Source organism: Brachypodium distachyon, chromosome 5 (assembly GCF_000005505.3).
Source record: "Brachypodium distachyon strain Bd21 chromosome 5, Brachypodium_distachyon_v3.0, whole genome shotgun sequence".
NCBI lineage: Eukaryota > Viridiplantae > Streptophyta > Magnoliopsida > Poales > Poaceae > Brachypodium > Brachypodium distachyon.
The window spans coordinates 12019242-12031868 of NC_016135.3; the positions used below are offsets into that span (position 1 = coordinate 12019242).

General features: G+C 47.9%; 2 protein-coding genes across 2 annotated transcripts; both read right to left on the reverse strand.

Moving 5' to 3' along the window:
• Positions 1-230: 230 nt before the first annotated feature.
• LOC100825877 (alanine and proline-rich secreted protein Apa) lies at positions 231-1411 on the reverse strand. Its single transcript, XM_003579616.4, has 2 exons — positions 1219-1411; positions 231-991 (listed from the first exon to the last, which is right to left on the reverse strand). The coding sequence occupies exon 2, from the start codon at positions 948-950 to the stop codon at positions 603-605; it is 348 nt and encodes a 115-aa protein (XP_003579664.1). The 5' UTR covers positions 951-991; positions 1219-1411; the 3' UTR covers positions 231-602.
• Positions 1412-8139: 6728 nt separating this feature from the next.
• LOC100825562 (desiccation-related protein PCC13-62) lies at positions 8140-9903 on the reverse strand. Its single transcript, XM_003579615.4, has 3 exons — positions 9230-9903; positions 8909-9134; positions 8140-8704 (listed from the first exon to the last, which is right to left on the reverse strand). The coding sequence occupies exons 1-3, from the start codon at positions 9586-9588 to the stop codon at positions 8333-8335; spliced, it is 957 nt and encodes a 318-aa protein (XP_003579663.1). The 5' UTR covers positions 9589-9903; the 3' UTR covers positions 8140-8332.
• Positions 9904-12627: the final 2724 nt, after the last annotated feature.

Here is a 12627-nt window from a genome sequence, read left to right on the forward strand (position 1 = left end):
ATACCATTCTTTGGATCAAAGAGCCCTTAACCAAACCAGTATTAGAACTGGTGGTGAAGTGAACTGAGCCACCGACAAACCCGTAGCACCGTGGTAGATGGTATGATAATTGTAAAAGACTCGTGTTCCCCGTAAAAATGTTGCTTCTACCTACTGATATTTGATTGGCTCATTTGTAGCAAATCTGTTTGTACTACTGAAGTGAAAAGAATTCAGACCAAGATCCCACCTGTTGCAAGAAGTCTGGATTTCACTGAAATGGTAATCACAGAAGAAAAGACCGCACAGGTTCTAAACAGATACGACTAACCGTTTCGGTGCTCCATCCCAAATGGACGACGTGGGGGAATAGGCAAAGCAGGCAGAAGATGCGGAATTTCTTCTCTTCATGGAGGAAAAACCATTCAAGGGAGGGAGACCGGAGATCCCAACAAAAGATGAGAAAAAAGAGAGATAGCAGGAAATAGTTTTCCAAATGACACCATATCAAGGGAGGAACAAATAAGCTCCCTTTCTTACGACACGCCTTAATTCCTTGTCCTCTCTTTGTGTCCCTCTTGTTGATTCTCGAGCCCGACCGATGCTTGTCTGCTTGGGTTGCGTCACTGCGCCGCGACCGTGCGGGAGGACGAGGACGGCGCGGCCGGATGCGGCGGCGCGGCGTTGGCCGGGGATGGAGGGGACGACGAAGGGTGGCTACCGTGGCCGCCGCCGTGGGAGCTGGTGCGGTGGAGCCGGCACTTGAAGGACCCGGCGTGGGTAGGCGGCGCGCAGACGCACTTGGGGGCGGGCCCGTGGCCACCGGCGCCGGAGGGCGCCGACGCCGACCCGGGCCAGCCCCTCCGCTTCGTCTTGGGCGACGCCGCCGCGCCGGTCGGCGTCGTGCTGCTGCTGTAGTGGCCGTGGAACCTGCCCGCCTCCTCCGTCGCGTCCACGTAGTTGGAAGCCATTAGCCCCTCTTTCCCTGTCCTGTCCCCTTTCCTGTCTGTCTCTGCATAGACATCATTAAGATTAACTATGGCGAGTGAACGTAGATTGAGTCTCTTCATCAGCAAACGAAACAAATCGACATGAATCGACGGTTTAGGTACTCCGCACAGAACAATTTTAATTATCACCAGTTTTTTCCTTTGTCCATACCAAATTAGCAACAACTCAACAAGGGAGAGCAGAAGAACAGCAGGAACTTTATGGAGATCGATTGGCAGAAGAAGGTACCTAGTAAACTGCGAGGACGAGAACTGCGGGCAAGACGAAGCGAGGCAAGGTGCCGACTGCTGCCGAGAGCGGCAAACTGCGTTTCCCCAGCGAGTACCCCCTCGCTTTATACGCGCCCGCGGGCAGCTGCCCGGTATTCCTCTGATCAGCTCTCAGTGCGCCCACTGGTCCGACGGCCCCGCCCACCATCTCGGCAGGCAGGTTTCGTCGAGCTAACTAGTACTCCCACTCACTCTATTTAGAATATTAATCCGCAGCAAAAAGCAAGGCCATTAACGTCGCTAGATTTACCGTCCTGGACACGACACTGGCGGGCTGGCCCGGCCGGGCTCAGCCGATTGCTTTGAGGTGGCGCGTAATGAATGGCTCGGGCCTCGGGGTTGGCAGGTTTGCGTCGCGTCGGTTGCTCGCAAACGGTTTTGGCTCCGTCTCCAGTTGGAGGCGGGATCGAGATCTCGCACGCAGTCAGTTCTCGGAAATTTTGATGCTCCTGTGGGCTCCGTCCGAGCCAAACGAGACTGGATCGGCGCCGCCGCGCCAAATCTGGGACGCCCACAGACTCCGCTACAGCCAGCCAGAGTGATGTCCTGACGTCCATGCAACATCCAATTATCCATCGATATTAATCTGGTAGGTGCGCGTCTGCCCTGCCACGTTAGTACGTTACGCATCGGCGCTTTGTGGCACTGACGCGTGCACAGCGGCGCGCTACGCATGCCTCTGCCACGTTTACGAGACTCTGCCGCAATTCCACCAGGCCGTGTGGACGCGCGCGGGAAGTCTGGCGGAACTACGAGGCAGGGGGCGCGTCGACCGAATTCTGCCCACCGCCAAGGATCCGAACAGAAGGAACCTGTGCGTGCGTGTGGTGAGATTTCTCCGGTTCCCCGGAGCTCGCTTGATTCGAGCGTCACTCGTTTTGGGTGGACGATTGGCTGCGTGTCGTGTCCATTCTCCGGATTCTATCTTCATTCAACTCACCTTGCAAATTGGAATCTGGACGCGACGGGAGAACTGACAGACAGGTGCCGGACGAGGATGCCTCACCGTGTACACTTCGGAACATAGGAAATTCGGTGGTAGTCATGATCCGTTTGCTCCTCCCTTTGATCCAAAGGCACCGAAACAAAGTGTCAACACCTCAACCCCACGGCGACCCAACTCTTATCTCTTCCCAACCCAACCGGCCTGCATTATTAGTCCCCCGGACCCATTTGCCAGGATGCATGTCAGCGAGCGATGCACTCACCTCACCGCAAGCCTTTCGAGCCCCGCATGTTCTCCCATGTCGACATGCTGCAACGGCCATCTGCTGATACTCTTTCTCTGCGCCTCGTCACAGCTCATCTACCTTTCGCCAAAACAATCGTCTCCATCCTGTAAATAGATCCTCAATTATTGGTCTACAAGACCATTAGTACAGACAAATTACCCATTTTCTATTGGAGAGCCAGATCTTGAGCTCTGTGTAAGTACTTGGCACGATCAGGGTGGAGTAGTTAAATAGTTCTGTACTACTAGTATCCAGCTATCATCGCTCGACAGCTTCCCTGGGAGCCTGACGAAGAGACACTAATATATAATATTGCTGCAGCGTTGGTGGATTTCAGAAGGAAATGTGAACATCTGATGGAATAGTTATCCGGTTCACTCTATAATTAATTCACATTATCTACTAGTACAACATATTCCTTGTGAGGAAGGTAACAATCTCGGCAGGGGACGAGAACAACTGGTCATCACAAATACTCCGAGCATTGTCGGCAGGGGAGTAGATTGGATAGATCAAAGCTCTTGGTTGCACAGCCCCGTCGATAAACAAAGAATAGATGCCCAGTCGCAAGATGCAAACATCACTGCGGTCTGCTCTAGATCCAGCAACGACTGACCCGGTAGTACTATTATTGGTGCATGTGGTTCTTCCCTGATGCTATGGTTAGCTTTATTCCTGCGTTTCAACTTTCAAGCATATTTGAGCATACCATTCCCTGGATATCCGACCTAGCTTTGTCATCTCACAAACAATATCTTTTTCTCTTTTTTTTTTGAGAAAAATATTTTTTTCTGTTTTGTCCAAAAAGAGATTATTGTTTCCATATATACACACAGCCAACATACATCATGGACCCATATCCATTAGTTTAGAGGATGATAGCCCACAATAGTTGGCCCAGGTATTTCAAAAAATAGAGCTGGCCCAGCCATCAATGGGCCTTCTTTATCCTTTCAACTTCGATCTGCTTGGGCTAACTACGGAGGACATTTGTAACGAACTTCTTGATCAACTGTACCTCCGATATGCCCCTAAAAAAACTACCTCCGATAATGTTGTCCATGATAGTCGACCGTCAACAAATTAAGACCAATGCAAAGTAATATTTTTCTTAATCAGAACAAATTAGAGACAATAAAACAGAGCTAGGTCGAACCTCTCTCAAGCCCCCAGCAATCTGCACCATTGGATCTTGTCCCGTGTGCATCTCTGGACGTCCAGACTGGTATTCGTGCCAATTGGAGGGCTTGAAGAATAAAATTTTAAAACCTTTGTCCATTGGGCCCATCTTGTCAAAGAAGCATGTAGAGTTTTTGCACCATGTGTACTGTAGCGCCGCTGCTGCAAAATAGGTCTTCCTGTCCTCCCAGCCAGTTTTTCCTCAAGTGTAGTACAATAATGATTACAAGAACAATTAATCTATCGGGAGAACGTTCCGTACTTGGCTTAACGCCGAACGCCTCTTGCCTGTTGCTGTCTCTATACAATTTCCTGATCCACGCACCAGGCCACTTGCCCCTCTTCTCTTCCAGCTCCCTCCCACACCGTGCTGTGTCTCCATCTTGCTCTCTCATCTCCTGTCGGACTGAAGAACGGCCTCCTCCCTCAGCCACCCTCTCGGATTTTTCCACTCCGTAGATTACAGGCCCTTGATTCGGCACTAGGCCCGGCGGAGCCTTCTAATCTGCAGTCAAGCGTGCAGAGATTGAGGGCGGAGGCTGCATCTGCAAGGGGTGGATGTAGTGCGGCTCGCCGACGCCAGGACGGATCGAGGGCAGAGGTCACTGCTGGAGGCGGAGGATGTAGCGTGGGGATTGAGGTCGGAGGTCGTTGCTGGAGGCGGAGGATGCAACGTGGCTCGGCAATGCCAAGACATCCGCCTGCAGCAGCATATCTCGTCGGCACGAGGGCAGACACCGTCCACATGGGGAGATCAAGGGAGGAGGCCGCGGTTGCAGATGGAGGATGCAATGCGGCTCGCCGGCACCAGGATGGACGCCACGATGGCGGAGCAAGATCTGCTTCTCATCGTCTTCAAGGGGCATGGAGGAGGCAAACATCGATGGAATCACAGGGATAGGCTTCATGGTTGAGCGTGTTAACGGCGGCAACAAGCTCTGCCCGGAAGTTTCGCGCCTCTACGATGTTCATTGCTGCCTTCAATTCCTCCCCTCTTGAGAAAGGCCATCACCGTATCAAACACCATGCCAGCATCTTCACTGCTGATGAAGCTCCGACTCTCTGTTGTTCACCATCTTGGGCAGGTGGTTTGGTGCTTGGTGAGCTCTCAACTTTGATGCACACAGGATGCACACATGTTATCAATTAAGACTTTATCATATTCGGCTGTTCATGTTAATTGATGCTACCATGGATTTATGCAAATTGTTTTGGTAGAATCAGGTGTTGTTCATAGTTATGCTACCCTAGAGACATGCTAATCATTTCGCTAGATCCATAGGTATTGTGCATACATGCTACCATTGAGACATGCTGACATGTTTGGATTATTCTTGTAGTATCGATCCAACACAGGACCATGACCTGTTTGTATTCGATTGTTGCTATGCTTGATACTATAGTACTGACATGTGAATCTTTTGACCTTATGCCAATTTTTAGCATTGCTATTGCCAGTTACATGCTTCTTATTTTATAGATGTATAGTTATTGACCATTTTAGGTTATAATTATCAACCTAATACTGATTTAGTTACCCAACTGTTGAGGGTATACTTATCACCCCGACACCAATGTAGTTATGTGACCGTTCAGGCAATAGTTATCAACCTACAGTAGATGTAGTTACCCAACTGCCGAGACTATACTTATCACCCTGGCAACAATTTAGTTATCTAACTGTTCAGGTTATAGTTACCAACCTGGCATCGATATAGTTATCCAACAATTCAGGCCGTAATTATCACCCCAATACTGATGTAGTTATCCATGTAGTTTTGTAACCCTGTGGGGTGGTAACTTTGTCCCCTCCCGTTTGAAGGCAACCTTGTGCACTGTGCGCGCGATGCTTGGTAACTTTGTGCATTCGGGGTTGATAACTTTATGCATTGCTGGTTGGTAACTATGTGCATTGTGTGTTGGTAAGTCCGTGCATTTGATGTTGGTAGATATTGTACCACATAGGTTTGTAACCTGTGGGGTGGTAATTATGTACCCTCCCATTGAATGCAAACTTTTGTGCACAGTGTGGGTTGATAACCATATGCATCGTGTGCTGATAAGTTCATGCATTACATGTTTGTAGCTTTTCTAACATGTGGGTTTGTATCCTATGGTAATCTTCCCACTTCTCATTGAATCGAGTGCAAATTTTCTGCACTTTGTGGGGTTGATAACTTCATGCATTGAGGGCTAGTAACTTTATTCATTGGTCGTTGGTAACTATATGCATTATGTCTTGCTAGGTTCATGCATCGAATGTTGGTAGTTTATGCCATGTAGATTTGTATCATGTGGGGATGGTAACTTTACACGTCGTGGGTTGGTTACTTTATTTTAATTTCTTGGTAGCTATTTGCACTACTGCATTATTTTGTTGGTAAGTTCATGCTTTGTATGTTGGTAACTTTTGCAACTTGTAAGATTTACCTTACATTGTGTGTTGGTAAGGACGGAGTGGAATGTGTTTTCAGTCGCACCTGAACTAACGGTTGATAACTTTTGAGATCAAAAAAGTCATCGGCACATCCCTAAGTAAAGTCTAATTTTGAAGCTGATAACTCTTTGTGAATAGTCGGGTAACTTAGCTATTACCGGCTGGTAACTTTGTGCCCAAAAATAAAGTCGTCAAAACATACTTAAGTGGGATCTAGTTTTGAAGCTCTCATCGCAGTGAGCGCAATGGGGAAAACAGATTGTAGATCAGATATGTCGTTTGAGAGGTAAAGCATTTGGAACTTTTGAAATGTGAATGAACCTTGCTGACATTAGCTCTTTTGGCATCGCATGCATGTACATACACTCTCATGTGAAGAAAATGAGACGGAAAAAAAAGTAGGCAGCAAGCCCTCATGTGAAAGGATGCATGCATCCCGCCATGGCTAGGGGCGTTTGGTCTGCTTAGCTCTCGTCCACGCAATTCCTACTGGACTGAATCGTTCGGTACTTAATTAGCTGCATAACGTTTGCCAAATAGTCCAGTCCAAATGGAGGAGGAAAGTTGATATGTGTGCTGTCATGGTTATCCTATCAAACCGTACTTGTTCTTATTAGCGCCTGAGCATGGGAGTTACATTAATTCTTGTGGGCATCCAAGTGGTGCCTACAACGCCTCTCGGCAACCACCTTCTTTTTATAGATGACAGTTTGGTATTTATGAGAGCAAATGTAGAGGGATCTAATGAATGATCTCATCAAAATACTAAATAATTGGACTAAAATTTCCGGATTAACACAAATGTCCAGCATGACTTTGAGCTTAGTTGACAAGCATACATGTTATTCCACAGTTTAATTTGTTACCACGTACACGAGGAACATATAGATGTAAAAGCTGGACTCAGAGATGTTGACTTCTGAATATCTTGATTAGCATTTAGTTTTGTCATGGTCTTTGTTCATTTGTGTTAATTTAGATTATTTCTCGCGAATCAGTAAAGTCAGGTAGGTACTGGTTGTTTAAAGAAAAGAGATGGTCCTCCACCTTTAAAAGGAAAAATATATTATTCACAAGGATCGTATTCATAATCGTATATGTTTGAGGAAATTGCATGCACGATCCATAAACTTGGCAGTGATGTTCACTTTCATCCATAAACTTGAGGATTTGAAAAACGTCCCCTTAAACTTGGCATGTGGGTTCACTTATAGTCCAAATTGATGAATTCAGGCTAAATTAGGCTACTCTGTCATCTTACGTGGCTGGGTGGATCTTCTTTGCAAATTTGCGGCCGTTGTTTTTCTTTCATTGAACCCCAGGTATTTTTTGGCCTATAACCCGCGGTTCAGGCATCGCTACAAAGAGGTGGCATGTTTGATTTATTAAAAAAAACCTCACTCGTTGCGTGTTAGACCGTTGGGCCTTTGTCCTCCTCAGTTACACTGCCTCGCCCGAGGGAGACGAAGCGACGGAACAGAAGGGCCGGACTGCCGGAGGCGATTGTCAACAATCTCCGACGGCACAACCGGCGACACCCACACAGATGGAATCGCATAGATGACGACGACTTGAACGGCGGCTCCATCGACGTCCACACGAATGACGTCGATGGCTTCTGCAGCAACTACTGGAATAGCGACACGGCTGGCGCTTGCTTCAAGAGAGCAGTGGAAAGATTTGGGAATTTCTAAGGCTAGAGTTAGGGATTTAAGCTGCGGGTTAGAACCCATATTTTTCCGGGGGGCCAACGCAAGATTTCAGAAGCCGCAATTTTGCAAAAAGAACCCCCCGAGCCACGTCAGATGTCAGCGTGGCCTAATTTGGTCCGAAATTGTCATTTTGGACTAAAATGTTCCAACTTGTCAAGTTTAAGGAGCCGTTTTTCAAATCCGCAAGTTTATGGTTGAAAGTGAACATGGCTGCCAGGTTTAAGGATCTCTAATGCAATTTACTCTGTATGTTTCATCGATTCCATATACGGAAATGAGCATGCCAAAGATTGCGTGCCATCAACATCAAACACAGTTTAGAAAAAAAAACCACTATCTCTGTATTTTGCATTGCATAAGTCCTTTTATTGATTATTAGCATCATGTTGTACATACCCCAATTTTACCCACAAGGACAACACACACAAGTAGTACGATGTTATAGTCTACAGCTTGCGAGAACACAACAATCCTTACTGACATCACATCCCTGCCTCCGGCCCGATCGATCGACTACATGAGGAGCCCCCTGGCGATGCGGCCGTCGGCGCCCTGGGGAAAGAACCCGCCGGCCTGGGCAGGGTTCCCCGTGCCGTACACGACGCCGAGGATCTCCTCGGGCGTGCGGTCGTAGGCGAGGGAGAATCGGTCGCCGGCGATGATGTTCCCCACGGTCTGCCCCTCGGGCCCCTCCCCCGGCGCCACCACCAGCCCCTCGTCCTTCACCCCTCTCCTCCCCAGCTCGTTCCGCAGCTCCGAGATGTGCGCCGTGACTTCTGCTACCCCGACGCCGTAGCTCGCCACCCGCGACAACCCGCGCTCGTACAGCAGCGCCCGGATCACCGCGTCCTGCGCCGACTCCACGCCCAGCAGCCCCGCCACCAGCTATAGAAAAATAATCTCGGTTAATCATCTACTACATACATGTACATGTTGTGCAATGGGGAATAATACGCATGCAGTTTGTGTGTGTGTGTGATCCGTGATTGATCGATGTGGCTTATGATGGGTGGGCACTGGGGCAGTGGTAGAGTGATCACGCGTGTGGTGTAGCCGTGTAGGTCGTGAAGCAGGGGCACGCGGACGTACCCTTCTGGCCTGAGGGGTGAGGAGCTTGGGGTTGGCGCCGACGTAGCCGGTGAGGCCGACGTAGGGGATGATGTAGGAGGCGATGAGGAAGTTGAGGCTGTTCTCGTAGGGGTTGAAGGGCGGGTCCAGCGTCGTGTTCATCGCCTGCTCCACGATCTTGCCGAAGTTGGTCGCGCTGATGTCCAGCAGCGGCCGCGGGAACCCCCTCACGTTCTGCTTGATCGCCCTGTACATGCCATCACATCATACATATAATGCTTAATTTCGTCGATCAAGAGAGATTAACTGTTGATCGATTGACCGAATTGTGTGTGTGTGTACCTGAGGTGGCCGACTTCTTGGTAGCAGAACTGAGTGGCAACGTCGCGGACGAAAGGGGTGAGGGCGGCGGTCTGGGCGCCCACGGGGGGCGGGCCACCGCCCGTGAGGTTGACGTCGATGCCGTCCAGGCCGTAGCCGAGAGCCGACCAGCAGAAGAACTCCGCCTCCAGGTACTCGAGGTTCAGCGGGAACTCCAGCAGGTCCACGTCCGACTGCGGCAGCAGAGTGCCTCCCCCGCCGAAGAAGCCACGGTAGCGTGCCCACTCGTTGTCCATGTCCTGCGCCCGGCCCACGCCGCCGCACAGAGAAACGGCCAACACCACCGAGGCCATCACCACGAAGCCGGCCGGCGCACCCATGGCTCGCACGAGATCGTATGAAGGGTTAATTGCCACTAGTCTGCAGCTAGCACACGCCACCGTATTACTACTAGCAAGCTCTAGCCAACGCCCCGCTGCTGATCACTGATGAAGTGATGGGATATTCCGCAGGTTTCTCAGTGGCTTGACTTGGTTCGTCCTCTCGATAGCCCGGGATGGGCGCATGTATATAGGCGGTGAGGCACGTGCAGACGAGGTGAAACGTGGAGCGTGACGTGGTCGATTGATCGGGTAGGGGAAGAGGAGTGGGGGCGGCGCGCCAAGGGTGTGGCGTTTGGGGGGGAAGGACGTGTGGCGTTGTTTAAACGGCCAGTCGCTGTTTCCTCTATGTCTCGATCGGGAAGTTGAGCGAGCGGGACTGCGGGGCTCTCCTAGAAAAAGAGTTCTCTATATACAGTAGGTTGCTTGGTTGCCAAATGTTTCCCGGAAAAGAAGCATAGGTGCTGGAAAAGAAAGTATGCGTACGTTTGGAACTCAAGCAAGAACAGTTCTAGCCTTGCTTGGCAAGGGAGGTCATTTGGTTGCACTTAAAAACTCTAGCTTTGTCAGGCAATATTGCTAGTAACCGCAGCAAAAAGCTTGCCGTCAGAGGAGAGCCAAATCGGTTCTCCTGCACGGGCAAGTCCACGTCACTCTCTCAAACCAACGTAGGAGGTCAAGCTTTAACTGCTTATTGAGCTAGCTAACCAAATGGCTTGTGTTGCCTTGCTGGAGATGTCGAGGTAAGCTAGCTGCTAGCCTGGCTGAGCTAGGCATGGCAAGGGACGGATCCAAACGGGCCTTATATCTCGTCAGGTTGATGGTACTGATACTCCTTCCTTCCTTGTAACACTTCTGGTGAGTGATTAGTTAATTACTCGTTTAGATATGAACTAATCAATATATTAAGCTCGAGCTCATAAGTTCAATTGTTCAAAGAAGGCTACTACAAATTAGGGGTCGCCAGGTTGATGACGCTCTCTGGTTCTGGTGCTACAAATTAGTTAGACAAAACAGAGCAGGCCACGTACGTGTGCTATGCAAAAGAAAGGTAGGAAGAGAGTGAAGAATATATGTGTACGACCTTCACATGATATCATTTACGCCACAGGGAAAGAAAAGAATGGACTTTTTTCGGATATCATATCAAAATAGAAAATGATATATTTGTACAAAAGAAAGGTAAGAAGAGAGTGAAGAATATATAGTGTTAAAATGAATAAAAAGATCGGCATTTGGAACTTCAGCTTCTCCTTTACTCCGGAAGATTTTCACAGGGAAAGAATGGAGTTTTTCAGATATTATATCAAAATAAAAAAATTATTTTTGGTCCTTTATGTGCACGTTAATTTTGATGGCAAAAACAACTTTTGCTCTCTGTGCTTAAAAAGGAAACTTCAATAGTTGTGTAAGCCCTGAACCTTTTTTTTGGTGCAAAACAATTTCGTAAAATATTTACATGCCACAAAGTAAAATATTTACACGCTATTTTCTATTATAAGTCTATAATTTTTTATTTTTGTACGGCTCACGTGTTAAAATATGTATCAATGGAATACATATTAATTTGGAATTCATCTATATATACATACATATTTTCTTTCATGATTTTTTAAATTTCTACTCTCCGTTTCTAAATAGTACTCATTTGTTCCATAATCTCTTTGTTAAAACAAATTTTTGACGGAGAATTATTGTGTTAATATGATTATATGACATGAAATTGGTATCACTAAATCCATTACTAACAGTACAATATTTTTTGTTCAAAATCTTGTCTCAACGTACGAAACCTAATAAGCATATCTTATTTTATAAAACAAAGGTTGTACTTCCTCCGTTCCGTATTAAGCGACTCAAATTCGCCCGAATATGAATGTATCTATACCCAAAAAGCACCTAGATACATGTAATATTTTGTCACTTAATATGGGACGGAGGGAGTAGTACATTTAGTTTGAGTTAGTTTTGGCTCAACAACTATATACTCCCTCTGTCCATATTAAGTGATAAAATATTACAAGTATCTAAACGCTTTTTGAGTATAGATACATTCATATTTTGACAAATTTGAGTCACTTAATATGTGATGGAGGGAGTACTAATTTTCTAATCGTGATATGTGTCCAACCAATACCATCTCCTATTGGGCTGTTCGGTCACGCGTCAGATTTGGTGGCAGATCCTCTCACCTTGGGGCAAGGAGGAGTGGATGCCCGGTAGCGACGCAACGCTTCTCGACTGGTGGAAAGATACTTGGCTGAGGGATAGCCTTCTTGGGCTTCAAAACCCATCATTATTTAACATTGTGCAACAGAAAGATGTTCTTCTTGCCAATGTTTTATCGACGGTACCCCTGAACGTCGAGTTCAGACAACTTAACTATTAATAAGTGGACATCTTGGTTGCACCTAGTCCAGCGATTAATGATCGATGTTTAGTCTTTCCACCACACCGGATAGATTTTGGTGGAAGCTAACCCCAACTTGGTTTTTCGCGGTTAGATAAATGTATAGAGATGTCGGAGCACGGTCTCCGGCATCGGGGATGCCGAGCACCCCTTTTTTGGTTCGGTGGAGGGCGAGGTGATCGCTCCGGCGATTGCCGGCGTGGCGATAGACACGAAGTGTAGACACAAGAGTTTTACCCAGGTTCGGGCCACCCAGAAGTGTAATACCCTACGTCCTGCTTTGAGTTATATTCACAAATTTGAGTGCGTACAGATCACCCGGGGAGTTCTCGGGTTGGCTACTTAGGTGAACACTGTGCTAAGTTCTAATCACTCGGGTTGGAACCCTTTGACCAGTGGCATTGGTACTCCTTTTATAAACAAGGGGATACCACAGGTGCCAATGCATGCAGCGTGACATGTTGCCTAGACGCGTGTCACAGCCACACGGAATACACTTTTGTTCATCCATGCTGGACGCCATGCAGCGCTCGGCCCATTGTACACGGTAGAAAAATGGTTCTTAGGGTAGTCGTCCTAACCTTGCTAAGCAAGGCTAGGCCTGCCGATAAGACTCCTGTCGGGGCATT

Coding starts and splice junctions, on each gene's coding strand:
- LOC100825877 (XM_003579616.4), bottom strand. CDS start 950: ATGGCTTCCAACTACGTGGACGCGACGGAGGAGGCGGGCAGGTTCCAC.
- LOC100825562 (XM_003579615.4), bottom strand. CDS start 9,588: ATGGGTGCGCCGGCCGGCTTCGTGGTGATGGCCTCGGTGGTGTTGGCC. Junction 9,135..9,229: donor CAAGAAGTCGGCCACCTCAG/GTACACACACAC, acceptor TGGCATGTACAG/GGCGATCAAGCAGAACGTGA. Junction 8,705..8,908: donor TCACCCCTCAGGCCAGAAGG/GTACGTCCGCGT, acceptor ATTTTTCTATAG/CTGGTGGCGGGGCTGCTGGG.